At 34.8% G+C, this 27,069-nt stretch overlaps 1 protein-coding gene across 1 annotated transcript in view; it reads left to right on the top strand.

Moving 5' to 3' along the window:
* The window catches only part of LOC121411522 (dual 3',5'-cyclic-AMP and -GMP phosphodiesterase 11A-like), a 100,177-nt gene that overhangs the window by 32,639 nt on the left and 40,469 nt on the right, over positions 1–27,069 (top strand). Inside the window, exons 4-6 of the mRNA XM_041604290.1 lie at positions 4,267–4,422; positions 15,019–15,108; positions 22,294–22,434. Coding sequence (XP_041460224.1) covers positions 4,267–4,422; positions 15,019–15,108; positions 22,294–22,434 — 387 coding nt within the window. The remainder of the gene's footprint in view (positions 1–4,266; positions 4,423–15,018; positions 15,109–22,293; positions 22,435–27,069) is intronic.

Genomic DNA, 27,069 nt, shown 5'->3' with positions numbered 1-27,069 from the left:
GATTAATAATTTCGTGCGATATTTTCATAATAACAATAAATAAACAGCGGTAAAAGCGTAACATTTTATAATTTCTCTCTTGGGGTAGAAACTGATAAGTGAAATCGTGTCTTATGATGTTATTACGCTTCGTGTTTTATCTTTGAATCTTTCATAAAAGAAATACGATCAGCATTTGACTGGTGTGGACGTTTTATTACTGCATTACTTCTGATTTTCACTCGACTTGTTCCTTTATTTACATGGTTTTTGTTTGTTTATTTGTTTGTTTCATTAAAGAGCGTGGCAGTCCCATTCAATCAACACAGATTCAGCTAGCGTTTCAACTGTCATGCACTTTCATAAAGGAAATTGAATTTGAAAATGAATACCATTGAAACACAATCATGATATAATGACGATAACTATAAAGAGTTGATATTTCATTACAAAGGTACACTCTAAAAAAATATTGGGTAAAAATGCTCCATGAGGGTAATACTTTGTACAACCAACATTAGGCATTTCTTTCGGGTATTTTTATTTGTCCAGTGTGATGAAATTTTTGCCCATTCTAAAGTAATTGCTGCTTTTTTACTTTTTTTTACCTTACTGAACAATATGCTTCCCGCATTGGGTAAAATACTGCCCAAATGGTTGGACACATAATTAACCTCGTGCTGGTTAAAATTTTGCCTTTTATTTTTACAGTGTATATGAGCGATTCATAAAAAGCTATATCACTTGAGATTCAATTTAGATATTTTTATAGGAAATCCATATGTCTTTTAGTCTCAGTCATAGCTCTAATATCTCAAAAGTAATTGGCTCATTGAAGATGAAGATAGATAATACTTAGGCCGCTTTTATTTCCTGTTTGCTTGGGTGCAGTGCCTAGGGTCGAGAGAAAGAACATGTCTTGGTTGGGTTTTTTTATTTCGTAATTCTTGAATTACACTACTTCAGAAAGGGTTTTTATCAAGTCTTCGTTCGCGGAGCGTGGGTGGAAAAAGATGCTCTGGCTGCAACCCTTTCGAAACAAGGGGGGGGGATATTTTCCGGTGGGAGTCAAAAGTAACGCACCCTTTTCAGACACCCCCCCCCCCACACACACACACACATACAGACTTTTTTGTTTTGAATATTGCTTTTATTCTAATTTCCTTATAATACTTTACATTTCATATTTTCACTTTTTTCACTAACTTAATATAATCATGAATCATATATATCTTAAAAGAAAACAATGAAATCATTTATTTAAAAAAAACCTCTCTGTCTCCTAAATAGACACACACACACCCTAATTTACAGTGACACATAAGAGAGTGGTATAAAGCGCACTTCTCAGCACAGCCTTTTTTAAAAAAATCCCCACCCACCCCATTTGACTTCCCGCCTTCAACCTAATGCACAAAAATTTAGATATAATAAGGAATAATGAAATAACGACGTCCAAAATACTGTGGTGTTCCAGCTACAATGCATGGTTCTTATGCTACTCATCTTTATATGGAGGTTGCATTACATCATGCTGGCTACTGCAAGCTTTGTCTGTTGCAATGTACAACTAAGCTTTTCCAAGACCTCCACTTGTATTTCCAGTGGTTTTCAATTCCGGGCGAGACGTCGAATATAAAATTCGTCCTCATGACGGAAGATTTCTTCGACGAAATGCAATATCCTCCACCGTCTATACGAGTGGTTGAGGGGCGGTCGTGCTTTCCACAGAGTACCATGCCCCCAGGATTAATTTCTGCTTTGGATGTAATCAGTGCAACATTTCCCTGTATGTTGCAAAATGAAGGGTGGCGATACAGGGGGAGGGGGGGGGCAGGAGAGCGATCGGCCCTATGATTTTTCAGGTAATGAATATGCCTATATTTGACTTTTTCGATGTTTAAGGGCGGGAAAAAAATAAAGAAAATATTAAGATGAGTGTTGAGAAGACAACAGAGTGGTAGAAATATGTAATAGAATGTCCATCATTTTTTTTAAAAGAAATTTACGTCATCTTTGAGTTTTCTTGCTCCCCCCCCCCCTGCCCGCCTGATCAAAATACCTATATAGCGCCACCCATGTACTGAATGTAATTTTATATCTATTTTATGTGATGTAACGAGCGGAGAGGACGAAGATTGTGGGTATATTATGGATTAAAGATGCAAATCTTGTGGCGACGCACAGTGGGCCAGAATGAGTTGAAAGTGCGCAAAAATTATATTCCGGATTGTATTTTTAATTTAACATGTAGATTAAGGGTAATTTTGGGCGTAGAATCGACTGAACATAATTCAAAGCCAATATGACGTCACTTTGATACCAAATTTTGATTGGCTACTTAAAACCTATTTGTGAAAAGACAAATTACGCTAAACAATGTGCAGTATATAAACTTTGTGTTATATGTGTTACTTTAAGATTGACCGGAGTGAATGATGGTTTATGCTTCTCACATGCCTAAAAAGTGTGTATGAGATCCTGAAAATAATTTTATGGCATAAAAATGATCATTAGATAAAAAATAACTTAAAAATCTGAAAAATATTAACCGTGCGGTGTAGACTTGGTAAAACGCAGAGTATATAACACAACGAATGTTTTACTATGAGAAGGGTTTTTGGCTGAAATTATTCTACAAGCATGACAAGTAACCTTTATCTCTGGAAGAGGGGCGGGTAGCCCTTATATGCGTTAGCAACCTATATTTTGTTTGCATTATGCCCGGTATTCATGTCATTTTCATGGAATGGAAGAGGAATCGTCCTCGCCGTGAAAAAATGAACGGCAATTTACACTCCACACCGTGCGCCGCGATGACTGCGCGGTATAAAAATGACCGTTTTTTAACAGGTTTTGGGGGTTTTGTGTCAAGTAAAATCGACTCTAACATGCGAACGGCAAAAACGGGCCGCCAAATTTGGTATCGAATTAAAGCTTAGACATCTGGAAAAATGATGATGATAGAATTGAAACGGAAATCCAAGCGTTTCTAATGTAAATGCAAAAAACATGGATTTTCCGCCTATTTCGAGGAATTGTTATCCTATAAGCCTCCTGAAATGTGTCTTTTATCTACTTTGAACCCTTTCAAACGAAAAAAGAATATATCAAGATTATGTGGATGCAATTTCAGATTCCTACATGAAAAACCTCATGTGAAATGGCTTGTTTTTCAACTAAGTTGTCATATACGCGACATTTCGCAAAATGTCACATTTTAGGTTTTGAGGTAGGAAATCAACAACCTTTATGCAAATTCCCGAATGAAATATCTTGCTGATGTATTCTTCAAAGTGTTGTCTTTCAGCTGGGCATGACAAAAATTAAAAACCTGAAATTGCCCAAAATGACTTTTGGCGCACTTTTGTTTCGCCCCGGCCCACTGTGCGACGATCGCCAACTGAATTCAATCATAATCCCTCAAAATTTGAATTTCCTAAATAAATTTTCCATTGCTTGAGAAATAAATAGGCCTATCCTCTTCCAACACAGATTAACAGATGAATTAAGATCAAGATCTTAGCAATCGATCTTTAGTTTAGTTCAGTTTGGTTTATTTTCTATATCTCATTAAAAAAAGCATGAATGATAAATACAATAGTACAATACAATGAAATGAGACAGTGGTAATAAAATGATCGGAGACACATGAGAATGAGAAAATGAAGGGAAAATAATTTGAATAAGAGCTTGCAACTTACAGCTTCTCTATGAATGTCTCATAAGTATTTGTCAAATCTTCAATGAAGATTTTTGAGCGAAGTTTTTGGTGTTCTGAAAGATCCGTAGGCCCTAACGTGTCATTATCGTTGGAAATGTTGAGATAGACGTTTTAGTGTAGTACGTTGTCCTGAAAGAGATATGAACGGCGAGTGAATGGTTGGTTTGATACGTTTAAAATTGACCGTCACAATCGTTAAATCAAAGGCTTTAAGTTTATAATCGTACTCTCTAAAAGCTAACGCATTAATGTGGTCCCTAATTATTTTGAGTGAGATCTCAATCTCATCAGAATGGACTTTACCTCGTTTTTAAAGTAAAAATGTCTAAAAAGATGCACAGTTTACTACCAAAAGGAGCTATAATGCACTCTATAAAGATTTACATTTCACTCCAACTTAATTGGTTCCTTTCACCCCGAGAGGAGTGTGAATGGGGATTACGTTAGTTATTTCGCATTTTAAGAGTACTTCGGCCGGATTATAATGAATATGACACAGTAACCGCAAGTTTCGTCTCTTAGGCGATGAAGTATAATATGTACATACTTTCATTGCTTTCCAGGAACCGCCATGTTTGAATGACGTACAACCAAATCTTGGGTCCAGGGCGGAATCGCTGCTATGTCTGCCTATTAGGAACAGTGAGGATGACGTCATCGGTGTAGCATTGGTGATCAATAAAGTTACAGGAGCGACGTTTTCCCCAGATGACGAAAAGGTAAGGATATCGGACTTTTTTCTAGTTTCAAAAGGCCGTCTTTTATTAACAAGAGGAAGGTCGGTTGTTAACTTTTACTATATCCCCCCAAGACTGAGACGAGATTGTACTAGGAATGCATCCAAATGAACTATTCCCCGATGTGTCGTGCGTAAGATAAAAATAACGAATGGTCATGTCTTAATATTCTGCTCACTGTTTGAAATAAAAGATGGACAGGGAGGGATGCTGCGGTAGGTAGACCTTGGGAGTAAATTGCTTCTGATTACATATGCCCACATCCTTGTCTACAGTCTTACCAACGACTCCGACTCCACACCATCTGATCATAATGCATTCGAAATAACGCATTGGCTTTGATCGGTCTGTAGTCGGTTTCAGCGGTGTTACTGTCGTCGAACTTATTCTAAAAAGGCGTTTCTAAATCTCTTTCCCTTTCCCTGTCACATTTTTCTATGATTTTTTTATTATTTCATTTTCTTTTATTCACCTTTTTCCTTTATCTTAGATACTTCCTGTTTCCACTTTTATCCTACTTTGTTTGGATAAAAAGGATAAAGGCAGAATATAAGTCAAAAGTCTTCGTTTTTATTTCCAGTTGTATTTTATATAAACCTTCTAAATACCTTTGTAATCTATACAGTACAATGCTTCCAAGTATTTTTAAGTCGTCTGACTTTTTATCTGGTATATTTCTTTGTTAGAAATAATTGAAATCGAATTTGTTTTTGAAGGACTATTAAACATGTATCATTAATTCAATATTCAAGTGTAAAACTCACGTCAAAAAGATTCAGTACACTTCTCCATAAAAGAGAAAAAAAGTATGAACGAGACTATTCAATACATTCAAAATTCCTGATTCATTGACGTTTGAATACATCTAGGTCGGGTTTAATAAACCAAGAATCTGGCTAAGAATGCCTCGGTTAATTAGATATTATGCAGTTAGAATGAGACATGGAGATTTAAAATTTCCGGGAGGATTATTTATTATTGCTCCGCAAATTAAGATAGTTTGCATGAAGCATATGTAATGAATTCATGTCATGGTTTCTGCCGCATTTTGACAAGAGAACATGATCAAGCGTACAGTGCCTCCATTGAGGTTTCCAAAAAAAGTAAACGGAAAGCAAGGCTGGCATTTATTCCGGAGGGGGGGCGCAAGAGGTAATTGCATCATTTTAGAAGTGAGGATGAAAAAAAAATTTCATGGATCTAAACCTGCTTGGGAGAGTTAGTATCTTTTATGATTCTATAATTCCTATAGCCTAGAATGTAAAACTGTAAAGGTTGAAATACATCTGTATATTAGAGATACCCTTAGTGCTTTGTTTCATTCTAGGTGATAGTGAAAATGGGCTACGAAGTTTCCTGAAGCAATTTGTGAGGTTGAAGCATTTTTTTAAAACACAAAGTAAAATCGTTGCCTCCTTCCTTGGTTTCGCCATTAAAAATTTGCTGGAAAATAAACTTTTTTTACATCTCTAAGATTTGGATATTGAAAACATTAATTTTCTAACTCTGACTACGCGAGCAATATATAAAGAAATTTTCAATCTGAAAATGTATGACTGTGAATCGAGTGACTGAAATTGTAGCCTTTGTTTTTATTCATCTGTGTTAACATGCCTTTTTTCTTCTCTTCTGATAAAAATTGTGTTTAATATTTCTGCGAAAAATGCGTGCGTCATTCGTTTTGCTGATTGGAATAAAAATATATAATCTTAACTTTCCGTCATGCAATATTAATATTTCTTTATATACAGAAAAAAGGTTATGCTTTTATGATTTATGAGTATTTAAGCACTCTTCAGGATCTCTCATCATTTCCCCTCGAGAGCGAGCGAGTCAATATGAACATGACATTTCTGAGAAGATTGGTAATTGTGCCATTATTACAACATCGAATCTATTGCGCTCACCTGGATTCATAAAGCTATGTGATTGATATTCAACTACGTGGAACATAGTTAGAAAGTGAAATGTACAGTAAGGAGCTGCATTAGGATACACCTTCAAAAATTACAATAAGGGGGATAGAGTATACTGGGTTATTTCTTTAGGTAATAGCATGATTCAAAGGTATTGAATTATTAGAAAGAAACCAGGGGTTACGCATTAGACAATGGTCATCTATCATGAAGACACATGATTAACATATTATAACTGACTGCAATTTATTTTGTTATAGTTGATTTAACGTAAGTTAACACCAAATCCATATAATACGATTTAATCACACAAAAAATCGAAAGGCCGAGTTTCTTTTATTTTTAACATATTATTTCAATTTTATTGAATGGACATTGTTCAAGACCTATAAATTAGAGTCCATAAAAAACACTTTCAAGACAAGCCTTTGACTATGATCTCGACACATTTTGATGTCTGATTGAATTTCAAGGTTACCTGACAAATAATGCATTCTGGGTAACCCATTGCACTTTTTGTCCGATATAAAAACGTGTCTTTATCTTTCCATCTTTGAAGTATAGTCTCTCTCCACAGCCTTAGTTCATAATCAAGAATCTGATTTCGTTCAAGCTATAAGCAGACGAACGTATCGGTTTTATTATCGTCTTAGGTCAAATTTCTTTCCCAAGCGGCTGTCTGTAGCCCATCTTCAATCCACGATGAATTTGATTTTTTTTTACAATGCCTGGACCCGTGGAGGAGAAAATTGCGATCAATCGCAACCGCAACTTATAATATCAAACCCAACTTAAAATTTCAACCAATCAAAAGGGTGTATTCTTGACCTGCGCTTGTTTCATTTTAGTTACGTTTAAATGAAACTCTATGCAGTGGGCCAATGGACCCGTTGCAGTAAAAGTTATTATCAAATGCAACTGAAAAAAATCATTCACAAAATCCTAAATACGCACTTAGTTCCGAATTGGCTGAGAATAAAGTTAGGCTCAAAGGTTGGAGTTACGTTTAAAAGCAATTCTCTGTGCAACCGACCCACTAAATCCCGCCAAGTGACATCGAAGCCAGTATGCTTGACAACCGCGGGACCTTTAGCTTCCGTCGGGAAAATGGCGCCGGAAATGTTCATGTAGAGTTTCGGCTACATCCTCTTCTTTTCAGGAACGGCTTAAATTGCTTCAGATGCTATATTCGATTACAGCCTTGATTGTGATTGTAATTCATAAATTGTCTAGTAAGAATGCATTCCTTATATTTTGTCGCATTGGCGGATTTGATGATGAACAATTTCACTTTTGTTTGTTTCATTAAACATGGGGGAGGGGAGTGTCATTAAATGAATGCATTCAAGTTTCGGCTGAAAAAAAATCTTTGATAAGGTAAAGGCTTTTAATTGTTTTTCATGATGTTTTTGACATAATTTTCAACTCGAATAGTGTTTAACCGTAAATTTTCTTTTTAGTTATTTAAATACCTTTATACAATCTGTTCAAATTCCTTTTTAACATTTATTAATATCTGAGTGGGTGGAGAAAAGTGTAGAGGAGAGAAAAGTGCATTGCCCTTATCTATTACAACATCTTTAATAATTTGATATCTCGAAAAATGAATCCTCATAGATAGAACTAACCCTCAAAATGAAACTTTCATGCCAATTGCCGTCATGCATACACCAACGGAGACTATTTTATGAAGCAAAATAGACAGAAATTTTCACTGACTAATTTGTTCTGAGCCACTTAGATTCAAGGAATTCAGTAGCTTTTAACAGTTGTCAGTGAAAGTCAATGACCATTGCTTCTTGAAATGCTCCCTGCAATATTGCATTAAATTATTCATTTCAACTAGAGCCTGATCAAATTTATTTGTTATGAATGCGCTGTCTTAATCAAATTATGTCTTCCCCTCCAATTCTCAATCAATGCAAGATATTTGACATGTTGGGGGAAAAATGAAAAACAGGATAAACAAAGCAGAATGTCGCGAGGTTATAGCTCAATTGGAAGTATATAAGTTGCTCATTTAATCCAGTACATTCAAATGTTTAGTAATTAAAGGGGGGAGGTAGATCGATGAGTTTGAAAATATCTTTTTAAGGAATGTACTCCCTTTGCTCTTAAGGTATTAATTCCTTCAGATGTGACGTATTCTGCGATGCTGCATGCAGTCACACCAAAGAAGCTGGACCCAGGCCGATCAAAACTATTACGTTATTTATAATAGCATACACTGTTTAAAAAACTCTGATCTTACAGAAAAAAAATTGCAGAAAGCAATAACAGAATCATTCTGTAAATTCATAAAACAGGAATTTCTCTGCAATTTAACATAACAGTCTGTTTAAAAACGGGAAAAGGGTATTCATTTAAGGAAATTTGTAAGATTCCATACACCAAATACCAATTTCTTGTAAGATTACAGGTGTTACTCTGCTGCAGGAACTTCTTTTATTTTAAGGATACATTTTCTAACAGTGTACCATCGGTCAGTCTGAGACGATTTTCTTTGGTGTAACTGCACTTGAAATGTGAAAATATGACGAAAATGAGAGGGCCCACTAAACGAAAGACAAATAGACCTGTACAGATGGTACAAATTGAGGTCAAGAGGAAGAAAGAAGAGACAAGAGGGTAAAACAAAGAAAAAGAGGCGCTCTGGAACGGAAAGCGGTTTGGAAAATGATAGAAAGAATGGGAGAGAAAGAGGGAAAGACATAGAATGCACGAAGACATATGGAATATGAAGTTCTCTTGAACTCTTTCTCGCGGCACATACACCAACATTCTAACCGAAATGGAGGGTAATCTATCGTATGAGATTCACTCGATGTCATCGGGACAGGAAGACGGACATCAACCACGGGATCGTTTAGCTCCAGCCAGACAAAGGACGGATCACTTTGTCATTACAATATCGACTTTCCTCTTCCCAAATCCACTTTCTTCGTCTCCCATCTTTCATCTTATGGATAATATTACATCTGCATAAATTATTAAGAACGAGAAAGGAGCAAATATCCAGTCAACGTTACTATTTATCTAAAAGTATTTCTTTGAGGAATATGCTGCTATAGTGCTGCTGTTGCTACTACTTACAACTGCCGCCGCTACTTTTCTTGATGGCCGACACGACAATGATTATACTCCTATGGAAGTTATGTTCAGTCAACTTGTTATAATTGAGAACATGACCTGGTGCTGAAGAAATAAATACACCCGTACAGAACATAAAAAGGTTTCTTATCTCCAGACACTGAGAAAGATCTTCGAGTTCAAACCAAGTATTGATACCGGAACTATATAGTGTTTCCGTTATTCGTGGCAACGATTTGACATAGTATCGTATCTCAATTCTTAGGAAACATGTATAGTATTCGTTTTTACCTGCCAGCTCGGTGCTACGAGCTGAGATGCATTTACAAATTATTCCAAGATTCAAATGTAAAATTTAGAAAGATATTAAGAAAAAGATTGAAGGTTTACGAAAGAAAAATAAGAAAAAGACTATTTCTGTCATAGGCTATACAGTAGGCTATCACCTATCGTAGTTTAGAATATACGTTGTGTGTGAGGGTGTGTATGGATGTGTAATAATCTCTCCATAATAGTTAAATTAATGGATTATGCATTTTCATACACCGAATACTATTTTAAGCTGCATGCTCGCAGCTAGGGGGATTCGTGTCAATCCTCTTATGAAATTAATTTTTTTCCATACACTTTTTTATTATAAAAAGTGCAATATACCTCTCTTTTAAGAACTACTCCCTTTATCGAAACCCTGGTTGCAGTCCTAAATTAATCATATCAGAAATCGTTATGATATTCTCATTGATTTCTCTTTTTACAAAGAGTTGGTGTTGTTGAATGTGTATAGTGAACTGAAAAAGCATTCCTTTTATCAATCTCTTGCAGTTTCGCAACGGGTAAGTGAATAAAAGAAGATGAAGTGAAAAACAAGTATATCCCCGAAAGACTTCACTTAATGCGCGGCTATCCAATGACCTGACATTCAATTTGCAACTCTTGCTTTATAGTCCATTTCAAGTGCAAGTTCATGTCCCCTCCGTGAAAAATAGTCACACTTGATAATTATCCCTGGCGTTTTTTAACAATATAAACCAAAGCATAAGTTTTACTGGACTCTGTACACTCTACATCTGTTGCTAGGCGACACGTCATAGTGACGTCATTTGGGTTGGATTTGACATTTAAAGTCCTCGTTATGTTACACATGGGACCTGTCAAGGGATAATGTCCCCTTGATAACGAATATCTCGAGAAATTACTTCGACAGACTTTATCATCTTCACCAGCGCTAATGGGGTAAGGGCTGGACTCTACCAGGGGTGCGATTTTCTTTCCGTCTTTTTAGCGATGACATCCTCAGAATTTTTCTTTCAAAATCTGACTTATTATGAAGTATATCTGTAAAAAATGTAGTTGGTACTGGATTTCATTTGCAATAATCAGAAACGTTTGAAATAATTTCGAAACACTTAAACTTAAAGCATTATGTTTTGAAATTAAAACAAATTCTTTATTACATTTTCATTAAACATAGAAATAAAAAATGATATAAATAAAGTACAAATATAATGATTGACATTTCAAGTAAAAGGAGTTTGAAATAAAACATTAAGGAAATGAGGGGGTCCACTGAAAGCAATGCTTGTAAAGTGTGGATTCCCCTGGAAATATAAACAATTGGGAACTTAATAGTGTTGCATATATAATAGAAAAATAGGAGAGCAAGTACTTTTCAAAAAGTGAGGACCAGACTAAGTTCATTCACACAATTATTAATGAAATAAAACAGTAAAAAGTAGAAAAATAGTACTCATATATTGCTCAAAGTTTTTCAGGGCAATGGACAAACCATCATCGTTTCCGTGGCTATGGTTGTATCTATCTTTCTGAAACAAAGCCAAGGAATGTGTATACATTCATATCGTCGAGAAAGGGATTGTTTGCCTCTGTAATTGAAATGAAGAGGTGATTATTTGCTTTATATTCCACATCTGAAACTTCCTCCTATAAAAGGAAGAAAATAATATTTATAATATTCTACAAATACATATTATGTAGAAAAGCCAACGCTTCTCTCTTGGAAACATGCACACGAGTCAATGCCGGTCACTGAATTCGAATTGAAAAATTGACACCCCCAAAAAAAATCGGATGGCAATTTTTAATTTTTATTCTATAACGCAATATAACTCGATTTATAGCCCGAACGAATCAGCGAAAAAAAACTTGATTGATGTAGAAATTACGCTTTATGACGTGATGAAAGTTTGACCAACCAATCACAATATGATTCTTAGTATGTACAATAGGGCCTATAAACAACAAATATACATTTTTCTTTATTCTAATTTTCTTTTTGCTCCCGTTCCAATATTAGACATTATGTTATTTACTTGTACAATTACAATAGTAAAGGGTTTAGCAAGTTAGCTGCCTATTTTTATCTATCAATGAAACGTGGTGGAGTATTGTGACTGTGATAGATGCTATTGAATATGAATATGTTATTGTTTGAATTTCTATCAATTTATCATTATCATTATCACCATTATTAATATCATTATTCTAGTTTCATTAATGTACTATTCATACTGTCATTGATATTCATTTTTTTAATTCTTTAAAAAAAATCATAATTCCAATTTTCGACAAAACTGGAGGAAAAACTGTATCAAAGAGTTTCGGATCAAATATACTGGTTGAGGTTTAACTTTAGCTTTTAAATAAATTCACAGTCAGGCTATTTTTTAGAATCATTAATAGCATGTCTTTCTTTGAAAAGAACACCTTTGCTATGGCATTGTGCCTATACGCAATCTCTGTTTAGCACTTAGCTGTGAAAATGTGAACCACTTGTCCTATCGATCACCCAGTGAACGATCAATATCGGAAATCAAGTCAGCTGCATTTTATTATCGCGTCGTACTCCCTTCCTCCGAATTTAGCCACGTGTAAATAAAATATGATTCCAACTTACGCTCGTCCCGTCCCAAAACGGGGATGAAAGCGAACTCCCCCTTTTGGCAGTATACATGTCTGCTCCATCCGACGAGAAAGAAAGAAAAAAAAACTGAATTAGCTGCAACGATTCACAGACATATTTATCTTTTAGGAGATATCTTTGCACCTCAATGGCGCCGAAAACATGTTTTTGAGATTGATTGCCTGGATGTGAATAGATATAGACAGACAATAATGCACAAACACGTTTCTATTCTATATTTATGTGAGAGTTAGGGTAAAGCAAGTATATGTAAACAGTCTGAAGGTCGCACTTTTGTCAGGGGAGCCATTCATTGCAAATAAGGTCGACGAATAAAGCACACATGAGCTCTTTTTTATTATATTTTTTAAATAAAAGAAACATTATTACCTACAACTCAACATTATGAAATACAGCAAAGATGTTGTGATTACTGTTGAAACCGAACTAGCATTCTAGAAAGCATTCTACTACATTCTACAGTGGGGGAAATCTGTGCGTTGACCCCCCCACACACACACATACAAATTTTGCGGGGCGGAAAACAAAACGGATGTCGCGAAAGAATATCTACGAAGCAAATTACAATAGACTATTTTGCTGGTAGAAAATAGAATATAGGCGATAGGCGTTTGATGAAATTGGATATTTTGTAGTCCTATTCTTCTTCATTGTTCTTTATATCAAACGCTAAGTAAGAGTTTCTTACCGTTTTGATGCCTCACCCATTTCAGTTGCATGCCGACTCATAAATCGGCCTCTTAAGTGCCTGGAATAATTATGCCTAACGATAATCGCCTTTCCTGTGCGTGCTGCACCTAATGCCCTAACCACCACATCATTTTTCAATAACTCTATATGTTGATGTATAGGGTGTCCTCTGTTTACATTATATTTTGAAAACTTGGAAATATATCTTGGTTTTAAGCGTCTGGTGATCGGGCATCGACGACTATGGATCTCTGGGGAAATTCACCGCGTCATTTCTCCCGATAAATAAGCAAATGATTGATTCTCGGTTTCACTGGCTGAGACGCCATCAGAGGAGTTGGCAAAGGCAAGCAAAACGCTTTACAGGACAAACTGGAATGGAATCGTCTTGGTTTGGGGATGTATGTATACGTAGGAGGTTACAATGCGGTTATATGACCATGTAACCTCATATAGAGCAAAATAATAAACTCCGAGAAGGGTAATCTTGGATTCAGCTAAAATGTTCGATTTTAATCTAGATCATCTTTGAAAGCCTAGTTGTCAAATAAATTTAGCCAAGTCGATATAATAAACGTAAATGATCCTAAAAACTAATTTAATCAAACTGAAAGTGACAGTAAGAACGCATTAGATTGAACAGCAGAAATGAAGCATAAGTTATTTAAAGAGTATTTTCATTTTTGTTAATCCATCATCTCTCATTTCTATCGTCTTCCTCAATCCGCTATTAATCTCCCCCTCTCCATACACACTACAACTATTTAATCTTACATATTCCTATCTCTAATCAAATCTCCTTTTCTCTTGCCTGCTCCTATTTCCTTGACTCCTCCATCCCCACTTCCATACCCAACCTCTCCACCCAAACTCCCTATACTACACATGATTGTCAGTGTTGCAAGGGGAAATAAACATTTTGCGTTTGTTAATTTACTATGTATTTTTTATAACATTTTAATTAAATGTAATAATGATAATGTCCTAATTAAAGACCCTAATCCTATTCAGTTCATCCCCACCATCCCCACTTTACAGTCACACCAACTCCAAACCGACCGATTATTATGAAATTCGAAATATTTTAATCGGTCTGTAACCCTCTTACGTTGGTGTGAGCGCAGTATACATTTCAACAAAAAATAATGATGTGATTCTGGACCATTTTTCAAGCGACCGCATAGTTTTGGAACAAATAATCTCGTAACCTGGCTCGTGACCTTAAGCAGGATACCAGGGTATAAAGTTGTAAGACTGAACAAATTATGTAAAACAATATGACGTTTATTCATTTCTTCTTTTTCTTCCTCCGTGACTGATATTACTCTTCGTATCCTATTTGAAGTGCTCATCGAGACGTTTCCGGCCTTATTATAAATTACAGTGACACGCAGTGTGTTCATGTTGTGTTTACTATAATGTGAAACATTAACTCATGTTCTGAAATTAAGAAATATAATTGTGTGAAGACAATGCCGTACTGTCGACACCTCTACACTGTGTGAAAGTTCACAGTGTTGTGGAAATGTGATACACACTGTTGAAATGCTCCATTTAAGAGTGTGACAAGGATTTCACATTATGTTCAACACTGTGAACACACACCATGAGATACATTGTGCTCTTCCCAGCAGAGTTATTACATCAATTTCCGTTTTGCGTCAATTCTTCATCTGCACAGGTAAACTGATCTATCATGCTACATTCAGATATTTTGTAGTGGCTATAGATTCGGTATTCATATATATATATATGCCTATCCGGATAATATAAACCGGACAATCACTAACTTTTGGCAATAATAATCACCAGACGAATAATCTGAATTGAATTGTTTCTGAAGCAAGTACTTCTTGTACGTAGAAGTAAAGACCACACGCAAGTGCACACACAACACACAAACATTTTATTCTTTTCTATATTCTTTTTTTTCTTGTTCAGCTCTTAGAGACATATCTGACGTTCTGTGGAATAGGGATCAGCAATGCGATGCTCTTTGATACATACATGAAGGAGTATGACAGAAATAGGGTAAGTGAATATGCAAACATTAAAATGAAATATTCATAAATGATTAAAATTGTTGATGTATAAACAGTATCCAACAGATGTGAGTACACCCTTGTGCTAACACGAACAATTCAGTACAGCTCTTCACCAAAATGCATTTTGGAACTCAAACAATATTTGGAGCATATCTAGTAGACATGAGAGGATACCTGATTTATTATGATCGTGAAGTTTTTCTTCCTGATGAAACTGCATTCAGATCATGAATAGATAGGCCTTTTCTAACGTACCACCCATCAAGAAACTCTTTACATTTTTCACTTAAGTGTTCCAAAACTTCATTTAGGAAGTATCTCAAATCTCATTCTAATTCCTGTATTGTCTCCATATACAGTTCATCCCCCCCCCCCCATTTTGACCTATATTTATGTTTGACTGGTTTACTCCTTCGTTCTGAGCTTTATATCACATGAAAATTAGATGTATTATTGTTAATATTAATCCGTATGTGCATGCTGAGGTACATGTCTGGACTTACAGTTTATCAATGTTTTTGACCGCGATGTAATATCAAAGGCAACATCATGTTCATCAGAATTTGTTGTGTTTTTTTTATTGTTTGTCGAGAAAAATAAAACGGATTTGAAATGCAAGAATTATTATCTAAAAAAATGAAAATCTGGAAAAAGTGTTATTTTCCATAAAATTTCAAATATAGAAATCAAGTATAAATGTCAAATTTACAAAGTTAATCGATGACGTTTCACTACTTTGGTTATTTTCGATTTACTCAATCATCATAAAACATAGCACAACACATTCAACAACTAATTCTTTTCTGGGGTAGGCATTTTTATGAGAAAAAAATATAGATACAAAATTTAATGAAAACAATAATTGAGAACAACCCACCAAGCGACATCAGGTGCTTCAATGGAATACCGTAAACAAGAACAGGAAGGTGAAAGTGAGAACGCACCGGAAGAGCATGTCACGTGATATAAGGTAGCCAATCACCCGCAGGCAATTTTGTGTTTTAGCCGACCTCTTTCCCGGACAAGAAGCCACGATTGATTAGGGTCAATCGATATAGTTTATGCTAATAGTCTGTCTGGCCGAACAAAATAGAGAGTAAATCGTTTATTTTAAGTAATGGATATGTGAGGTTTCTGCATATGGCAAACTGTATTAAGGATAATCAAGGATGATATACTTCTTGAATTGCATTCCTATTTCATTTGTATACTTTGAATTTGGCCTATCTGCAGAAGATTCTCAATTCGACATCAAATTTGTTTCAACTATCTACAAAACAAGTCATTTTTCATGATTCTGTTATAGTGTCCATATTTAAAAATTGTGATGATCGAATTTATAACAATATCCAATGCACCTCGTTTATTTATTGCATTTATACGTAAAAGTGTGAAATATATTAGATTATTCTGTAGCGATGCACAATTCTTTTGCCACCTATATTTTCATATGAATAGGCAATTGTGAGAGAAATGTAATACGTTACGTTCATTTTTATAAGATGTAAACTCATCGAATTCCAATATCTCTATAAGATGTAAACTCATCGAATTCCAACATCTCTATAAGATGTAAACTCATCGAATTCCAATATCTCTATAAGATGTAAACTCATCGAATTCCAACATCTCTATAAGATGTAAACTCATCGAATTCCAACATCGCTATAAGATGTAAACTCATCGAATTCCAACATCGCTATAAGATGTAAACTCATCGAATTCCAACATCTCTATAAGATGTAAACTCCTCGAATCCCAACTTCAAGATGTGGACTTATTGAATTCATACATCTCTGTAAGACTTAAACTTATTGAATTCACGCATCTCTATAAGATGTAAACTTATTGAATTCATACATCTCTGTGAGATATAAACTCATTGAATTCATACATCTCTATAAGATGTAGACTTATTGAATTCATACATCTCTATAAGACTTAAACTTATTGAATTCACGCATCTCTGTAAGATGTATACATCTCTGTAAGACTTAAACTTATTGAATTCATACATCTCTATAAGATGTAAACTTATTGAATTCATACATCTCTGTGAGATATAAACTCATTGAATCCATACATCTCTATAAGATGTAAACTTATTGAATTCATACATCTCTATAAGATGTAGACTTATTGAATTCATACATCTCTGTGAGATATAAACTCATTGAATTCATACATCTCTATAAGATGTAGACTTATTGAATTCATACATCTCTATAAGACTTAAACTTATTGAATTCACGCATCTCTATAAGATGTAAAATAATTGAATTCATACATATCTATAAGATGTCAATTTATTGACTTCATGCATCTCTGTAAGATGTATACATCTCTGTAAGACTTAAACTCATTGAATTCATACATCTCTGTGAGATGTAAACTTATTGACTTCATGCATCTCTGTAAGATGTATACATCTCTGTAAGACTTAAACTCATTGAATTCATACATCTCTGTGAGATGTATATAAACTTGTTGACTTCATGTATCTCTGTAAGATGTATACATTTCTGTAAGACTTAAACTCATTGAATTTATACATCTCTGTGAGATGTATATAAACTTGTTGACTTCATGCATCTCTGTAAGATGTATACATTTCTGTAAGACTTAAACTCATTGAATTCATACATCTCTATTAGATGTCAATTTATTGACTTCATGCATCTCTGTAAGATGTATACATCTCTGTAAGACTTAAACTCATTGAATTCATACATCTCTGTGAGATGTAAACTTATTGACTTCATGCATCTATGTAAGATGTATACATCTCTGTAAGACTTAAACTCATTGAATTCATACATCTCTGTGAGATGTATATAAACTTGTTGACTTCATGCATCTCTGTAAGATGTATACATCTCTGTAAGACTTAAACTCATTGAATTCATACATCTCTATAAGATGTCAATTTATTGACTTCATGCATCTCTGTAAGATGTATACATCTCTGTAAGACTTAAACTCATTGAATTCATACATCTCTGTGAGATGTAAACTTCTTGACTTCATGCATCTCTGTAAGACTTAAACTCATTGAATTCTTACATCTCTGTGAGATGTAAACTCATTGAATTCATACATCTCTATAAGAATGTAAACTTATTGAATTCATACATTTCTGTAAGATGTAAACTCATTTAATTCATGATGTAAACTGATTGAAATCATACATCTCTATAAGATGTAAACTCATTGAATTCATACATCTCTATAAGACTTAAACTTATTGAATTCACGCATCTCTGTAAGATGTATACATCTCTGTAAGACTTAAACTTATTGAATTCATACATCTCTATAAGATGTAAACTTATTGAATTCATACATCTCTATAAGATATAAACTTATTGAATTCATACATTTCTGTAAGATGTAAACTCATTGAATTCATGATGTAAACTGATTGAATTCATACATTTCTATAAGATGTAAACTTATTGAATTCATACATCTCTATAAGATGTAAACTCATTGAATTCAGACATCTCTATAAGATGTAAACTTATTGAATTCATACATTTCTGTAAGATGTAAACTCATTGAATTCATGATGTAAACTGATTGAAATCATACATCTCTATAAGATGTAAACTCATTGAATTCATACATCTCTGTGAGATGTAAACTTATTGAATTCATACATCTCTATAAGATATAAACTCATTGAATTCATACATCTCTGTGAGATGTAAACTGATTGAATTCATACATCTTCATAAGATGTAAACTTATTGAATTCACACACCTCTGTAAGATGTATACATCTCTGTAAGACTTAAACTTATTGAATTCATACATCTCTGTGAGATGTAAACTGATTGAATTCATACATCTCTATAAGATGTAAACTTATTGAATTCATACATCTATGTGAGATGTAAACTCATTGAATTCATACATCTCTATAAGATGTAAACTTATTGAATTCATACATCTCTATAAGATGTAGACTTATTAAATTCATACATCTCTGTGAGATATAAACTCATTGAATTTATACATCTCTATAAGATGTAGACTTATTGAATTCATACATCTCTATAAGACTTAAACTTATTGAATTCACGCATCTCTATAAGATGTAAAATAATTGAATTCATACATATCTATAAGATGTCAATTTATTGACTTCATGCATCTCTGTAAGATGTATACATCTCTGTAAGACTTAAACTCATTGAATTCATACATCTCTATAAGATGTAAACTCATTGAATTCAGACATCTCTATAAGAATGTAAAATTATTGAATTCATACATTTCTGTAAGATGTAAACTCATTTAATTCATGATGTAAACTGATTGAAATCATACATCTCTATAAGATGTAAACTCATTGAATTCATACATCTCTATAAGATGTAAACTCATTGAATTCAGACATCTCTATAAGAATGTAAAATTATTGAATTCATACATTTCTGTAAGATGTAAACTCATTGAATTCATGATGTAAACTGATTGAAATCATACATCTCTATAAGATGTAAACTCATTGAATTCATACATCTCCATAAGATGTACATTTACTGAATTCGTATGTCTCTATATAAGTTGTAAAATAATTGAATTCATACATCTCTATAATGATGATGTATACTTATTGGATTCCTACATCTCTATAAAGTGTAAACTCATTGACAACTTTACATCTCTATAAGATATGAACTGATTAGTTTCATACATACATTTACACCACTTTTATTTTATTTCTGTACAAGATACCATAGCTGCATGAAAAGAATAAATGCTTTACATCACAATCACGTACCGAAATCTCTGTAACTAAGTCATGACTATAATTATGTATGATGTTTATTCAAATTCAGGCATTGTTCATCATATATATTGACATTGAGCGATTGGAAAGAGATTGGACTTATATTCTAATTAGACGGTTGGATAAATTTGGTGAATAACACCATTGATTTTCTTTACTTGTGTATTAGGGATAAGAAAAAATGGAAAACGAGAATTTCTATTACCTGATTTAATAATGCAAGAGTAAGGTAAGAGTTAAAGTCGTAAAACTGTGTTTAAAAATGCAATACTATCAATTATGCATGACATCACGTCAATTGTATTCAAAGGAGCTTTAAACGATGTGGCATTAAGGGATGAGAAGTGACTGTGATTGGAGATACAGTACATTATGAAGAGTAATGTGAAGCCTTTGTCGCCAAAATGGAGACGGGTTTATTAGACGGTGTACAACGAGACTGAGTGGTGTGGGGTGACGAAACAAAAGACGATTAATGAAACATAGTAACTAGCGAGGACAGATCTTTGATAATATCTTACCGATTTGTGGAAACAGTCTGGTCGGAATCTGAGGGAAGAGGAAGGGAGGGGGTTGGGGTATGCATGTGGGATATGTAGAAAGTAGGAGGTAAATGGCGATAAGAAATGAGTGCCACTCTCAGGGACCGCAACAACAACGAAAAAAAGATTTATAGGAAGGAAGTCAAATAGGTCATTCTAAAAACTCTCTACTTTTGATAGAAAGTTAGATGACCACATGCCTGCCGCACCACAGGCATGACAGGGGTTACGATAGTACCAATTATAACAAAGTGTTTGTAATATAAACATCTAATTCCAATAAAAAAAACCCGTCATCTTAATACACACACTCATTACAGACTCGCCGTGACACGGTAATGAGTATTAAAGGAAACTATAATCAACCGTTCAATAATATTACAGAGGTAGTTTTGGCGTTGCATAGATTATCAAAGGGATCCATTTTTGAGCGCGAGAATAAAGTAATCAAAGTGTAAATCTAAATGCATTTGAATAGCAAGGTCTTGAATAGAACATTTTAATCGGCTACGAAATCAAAAACAAGTGAAATATCGAAATTTGAATGCATTTGGATCAATTAACCTTTTGTCATAGATAGCGATTCTTATTGATAGGATGAACATATATAATTATTTAAGCGCTATGAATCAAAAGCGAAAGTTATTAAAAGCATTGTAGTAAGCAAGATCTTGAAATGAAGAGTATATTGAGCAACGAAATCCAGAACAAAGGTGAAAATCCACATACATCACACACACATACACCCTCCCTACACACAATGGGTGAATACGATCTTGAAATCTGCGCTCCTTATAGTTAATGCGTCGACATCTCAAAGCTGCCATTGCCCCTCCATCGCACCCCTTCAGCTGCTTAGCTCTTCGGATGCGTGATGAAATTCGAGTACGGTAACATTTCCTGCTCTTGGTTCGGGTTTACAACATTTCACACTCCCCGGGAGTTTTCTCCATCTACTTGGAGGTGAGAACGGCGAAAATCCCCTGGGACCTGATCAAGGATATACACAATCTTCTTCAATACGAAGCGGTGCATATAGGGATCTACTGTGGATGTTCATTTAATTGACATCTCCGTTGATATTTTCGTAACTGTTGGGTACACGCGAATTATTTCGAAAATCTGTACATGAATGAATTCTTTACAGGCACGCATCCATATTCTTGTTTCCACCAGAAATCATATTGAATAAAGTTGGTATTGATTCATTAATTAACAGATCGATTGATTGACTGATTGAACATAGTTGAAAATTGTATATACTTATAAGATTGGTTTAATTGAAATAGCGAAAACAATTGAAACATATAAGTAAGCTTTAAACAAGATATACAAACGGCAAAAAGGAAACTAAAGTGACCGAAATAAGGAAACAAAAAACTCATAACGACAACAGTGAAGAAGATAACAGAATGTTGAAAATGCATTAGAAATGGTACATCTTTAAAAATGCAATTTATTACAAGAAACTCTTAACTTGTATAGAAAAGTGTTTGAGTAATGAAAAAGTTTATTAAGACGATTCCAAACCAACCAATGGTATGTAGGTCTGGAGTGTCTTTCGTTGATGTTACTGTGATGTGGGGATGTATGAGATAGATGGGTGTGGGAGTGAGTGTTTGAGTGTGTGATTGTGCTCTTTTTTTCTTGTCTATGAAGCGCCCTTAACGCTAAATGAAATGAAGTAATGAGAATAAGAGCGTATGACTAAATAATTTCCCTAGTGGTAATTCTACTCATTTTTTTGCTGAGTATTGAATCGTGTTATTGATCCATATTGGTAGGACCAGTAGATTTATCCTCCCTTCCAAATGTTACTTCTTTATTCTAGAAACTCTTGGAGGTTGCCCATGACCTGTTTGAAGAGCAGACAAGTTTAGACAACGTTGTTCAGAAAACGATGCAGAGGGCCCAGTCATTACTCAAGTGTGAACGCTGCTCAGTAATGATCATCAAAGATCCATCAGCCGAGGTAAGTTTATTCACACTGATATTTCCACTCATATACTAAAGTGTGAACGATGCTCAGTAATGATTATCAAAGATCCATCAGCCGAGGTAAGTTTATTCACACTGGTATTTCCAGTCATATACTCAAGTGTGAACGATGTGCAATAATAATATAAAGGATTCATCAGCTGAGATGAGTATGTTCTCACTGATAATGCAGTCATTACTCAAGTGTGAACGCTAGTCAGTATGCTATCAAGCATCCTTAAGCTGAGGTGGCTTTATTCACATTGATATACAAGTACCAGTCATTACCTATGTGTGAACGCTGCTAAATAATGATATCAAATACCAATCATATCATTCGTAAACAGAAGTGATGAGCACCCGGGGATTGTACTAGTTGAAAAGCATTCTTGACACGCTTCTATACAGTTCACTTAGAAAGGAGGCGTTTAAAATTTCATTTTAGGGAAAATCTATTTTAGAAGACGATCTGTACCTACGGTACAAAGACTCTGGAGGATTCTTATTTTTGTTTTCAATTGTTGCCTTTAGGCACATTTATTACTCTTTCAAGTTTTGTTAGTATACTCTGATTGTATGTGTAATTTGAACTTGACAAGTATACTCATTCCCTATTTCTATGTACTTTGGAGTTACAGTTCCATACATTATCTCCGTTATTGTGGGAAAGAAATTTATTTTTGGCACATATTTCATCCTCATTTCGACTAAGGGTTATACACTTCAGTTTAAAAAAAATAATAATACGCCAAATCATCTCATGTTAACAATTCAATCAGTCCAGTCGACAGTTAAGTTTTTGTATTGGACGAATTTAAGAGCTTCCTAAACTTGTTCAAAATGGCTCCGTGTGTCGGATAAGTGTCACTTATTATGGCGTCGCATACCCTAAAACTTAATGCTCTTCGCTTACCAAATCCGTCTGCTATTACGGCGAGCGTGTGTGTTATGTAGCAAAGGGAGTGGACGGAATAACAGGTCAGTAAACTGCAGTAGATGTCATGAGTCGCACTCTGCAGGATGTAATGAGAGCAGTAAAGATTTGTGGGTATTGCAGCTTATTAGACCCCGTTCGGGGTTTCGGTCCCACGTGGTTCCATCCGTGTTGTTTAGTACTCGTGATCTCCCCGTGTCCATATTGGGATGTTCCTGTATTTTGTTACACTACAGAAAAAGGTTGAGCCAGTTTTGGAACGCAATGCATCCATCGCGTCTACAAAGTTATACATCATGTTATGCAATTAGATTTCATCTGCTGTTAGCTTGATGGACATTCAGGCACAAAGTGAGAAAATGCAAGATCCATGTTCTTGATAAGCTAAATTTGATATGGAAATCTGATAGCATAGACGCCCTTGGGCGCTGGGATGCAAACTGCATTATCTCTTTATATACGATTCAAAACACAGATTCGAAAATAAGGACGCTGGCTTTTCTTTGTGAGTGAATAAATTGATACTGACTCAAAGTGGATTTTGGTTCTATTTCTCGTCAACTGTATTCTTTAGAAGTGGAGATTCGTGCAAACCCAATTATGTTAGTAGCACTATGAGTATATAGTATTTTTGGAGAATAATAATAATCATATGTCCATTTATATAGTACTATACTTAACTGCGCTTTGATATACTTTGTATCATATCATTACCCCGGCTGTAGCCGAGCCGCCACATTAATAGGCACTAAAGCGTTCAAGGAATAAATCCTACCGGGTACCCATTCACCTCACCTGGGTCGAGTGCAGCATAATTTGGATAAATTCTTGCCGAAGGAATTTACGCCATGAACCAATATAAATAGTCAAGTATATATCTTTACACTTAATTATCTACGGTAAATACAATTTTTATGGGGAAAATACCGTAAATACCAAAGGTAAAACATTACTCGCGGAGATATTAAACGTGTTAACATTAAACTGTAAAAGTTACGGTGGAATGTCTTACAGCAAGTTGTGAGAGATTAACCATGTTAACGGTAATTCATTTGACGGTATATTCCCGGTAACTTGCTCCACGACTTATATATTATCGTAAATGCTTAATACCTTAGAGGTTTTTATGGTACTTCACCATTAAATTGGGTCTTCCGTAAAGTTTACGCTGTTTCACCGTACAATGTTTATTTATGCATATCAAAAGAAGATATTGTATTTTTTCACAGAGTTGAGAATTTAAATTGAGTGAGGAATCCGTGAAGCATACCTGCCATGATAATCTCCAATAACGTGAAATATAATCTGAAACACAATAAATTATGAGTTTGGCCTATTGCTACCACTATACCAACGGCACAAACAGTAAACACATTTGGTGAGAATGAATTAAATTGTACTAAGTTAAATCCCACCCTTTACTGGAACCATGTCGGAAATCCAAGGGGGACGCGTCCCCCTACCCAAAAATATTAGGGGGTTACAAAATCACCCCCCCCCCATTATTTTGGTCTTTTATGATGGAAAGAAATCAAAATCGAATTAAAACATGTACTTCGGACGAGATGACCTTAGTTTTTTGGTGATAACCCTTTTTTGCTAGTCAAATTTATTTTTGTCGAAAAAATGGCTGGAACAAATTTATAAAAGTATCTAAATAGATTCCAGTATAATGTGTAATAATACCTAAAGTTCCCAATAATATAACCCATTATCTTGAAAACAAAGATCCTAGCAAAATATTAAGGGAATGAGAACAAATCAATTTTAACGAAAATATTAATGTATCCTCCTAATTTCACTCCTCATACATATCACCTCTGCTAATATTATTATGATCATGACACTATGGCAAGAGAACTTGACCGGTTTCCATACACTTCGTCCATTGATCATGTTTCTCCGATGAGAGTTCGACCCTCTGTTCCATCATTGTTTATGTTGCCTGGAGAGCGTGTATTCCTTTCCAGCCCCGGTGGGAATTTAATTCAATAATATTTCATTTGAGCTCAAAACGTTCAAGTTATAATCGCAAACCTTATATACCGCGGTCCTCGATCGCGGAGGTAGAAGCAAAGACGACGAATGGTGATAATACATCTGTATGCCTGTCCACTCGCTCCAAACCAATATGCAGACCTAGATTTGAAGTGCCTGGCCATTTCTGATCACAACCAAACAAGTGGTGGGCAAACATTCGCCGTGCTGCCGATGTAATGGAGATCATTTCTTACCAAGAATGGAGTTCAGGAGGAGCTAGGTACATGACTAACATTCTCAGAAGCCTGCTTGCCAGCGACGAAAAGGGAAAGGTTGTTAAATAATGTTGATTGAAATCGAACGATGAATTTATTAGTCAGAGTTTTATGTAGCTATTCACCCGTTGCCAAATAAATTGTGTAACTCTCATTAGCGTTGTATAAAGGACCGCCGAGTTCCAGGACGTGACTGATAAAATAGTTATTTAAATATCATTTTGTGATTCTAATAAGAAATTAATTATCAAGACAATAATAAGGTTCTAGTGCTGGAGAAAAGAAATAAGGCACCCAAGAAAAATAATAATGTACATGCATATTTCGAAACTAAATGACACATTGTTGGTATGTCATGGGCAACTGATTGGTTGGCTTAACCCTATAGATTAAACTAGAATTTCAAAGCGCACTTTTATGAAAATGCTAGCTTCGTAACATCTCTTCCAATTCGTGGAAATTATAATCTATCAAATAATTATTTAATCGAAAATCATTGTGTTTTTGCATTTTCCTATTATTCCCTTTTTCACGACTCAATGGTTTGGAAACTTTTTTAGCAGTAGGACACGAATAATTTCTAATTGATGAATTAGTTAATATCTGGCACTCCATAAATCGCGGTCTAAGTTAACACAGGTCTAGCTAAACCATGGCTGTCAGAATACCACCCACTAAGTCGAGTGGGTCAAAGTCATAAAATGATGCCGAAAGTCACACCGAGGAAAACGACCACAGACCGATCAAAAACATAACGTTATTTCCCATGGCGTACTATCATTCGGTTAGGAGTTAGTTTTGTTGGTGTGGCTGACATTAAGGACGTGTAAAGAAAACAAGAACGGTCTACCATTCTCCTTGTAAAACTCTGATACCCTCAATTCTGTGACATGCGCTGAAGTACTCTTCAAAAGCAATACTTGTGTGTCAAATTTCAATGCGATATTTGTCTGTGTGCTGTTCTGGATGACAGTTGTCATATATTTTTTGTAATCATTTCAAACAGTTCCCATGTCTTTACATAATTTCATATTTGCTATCACGGAGAAATAACGCATAGGTGATTGTTGAAATGCGACGTTTTAACATAAATTGCGTATTTATGTGAAACATGTTAGCTCTGTAGTCATTATTGGACTGCCATTCTTGTATTCTCACTGTACTTGGTAAAACTGCATCGGGATTAAGTCTACATGTATTGCATATAGATCACCCACTTCGGGGGCAAATTAGCTTTATCGTTTTGCTATTAGGTTTGTTAGAATCCCTTAAGAATACACGTTGAATGGAAATGAGATCATCCGTTGCTATATACCTACTCTGCTATATATTCTGGCGAAAGAATATTAATGCGCATGATAAACAACTACAATTATCATAATTATGGATCACCTTTCCCGACAATGAGTTACGTTTAGTCAAGTTATCAGATGCAGCAATG

The sequence above is a fragment of the Lytechinus variegatus genome, chromosome 3 (assembly GCF_018143015.1).
Source record: "Lytechinus variegatus isolate NC3 chromosome 3, Lvar_3.0, whole genome shotgun sequence".
In the NCBI taxonomy this organism is placed as follows: Eukaryota; Metazoa; Echinodermata; class Echinoidea; order Temnopleuroida; family Toxopneustidae; genus Lytechinus; species Lytechinus variegatus.
Note: the sequence above shows the minus strand (reverse complement) of the source record. Positions and strands in the feature narration are given on the sequence as shown.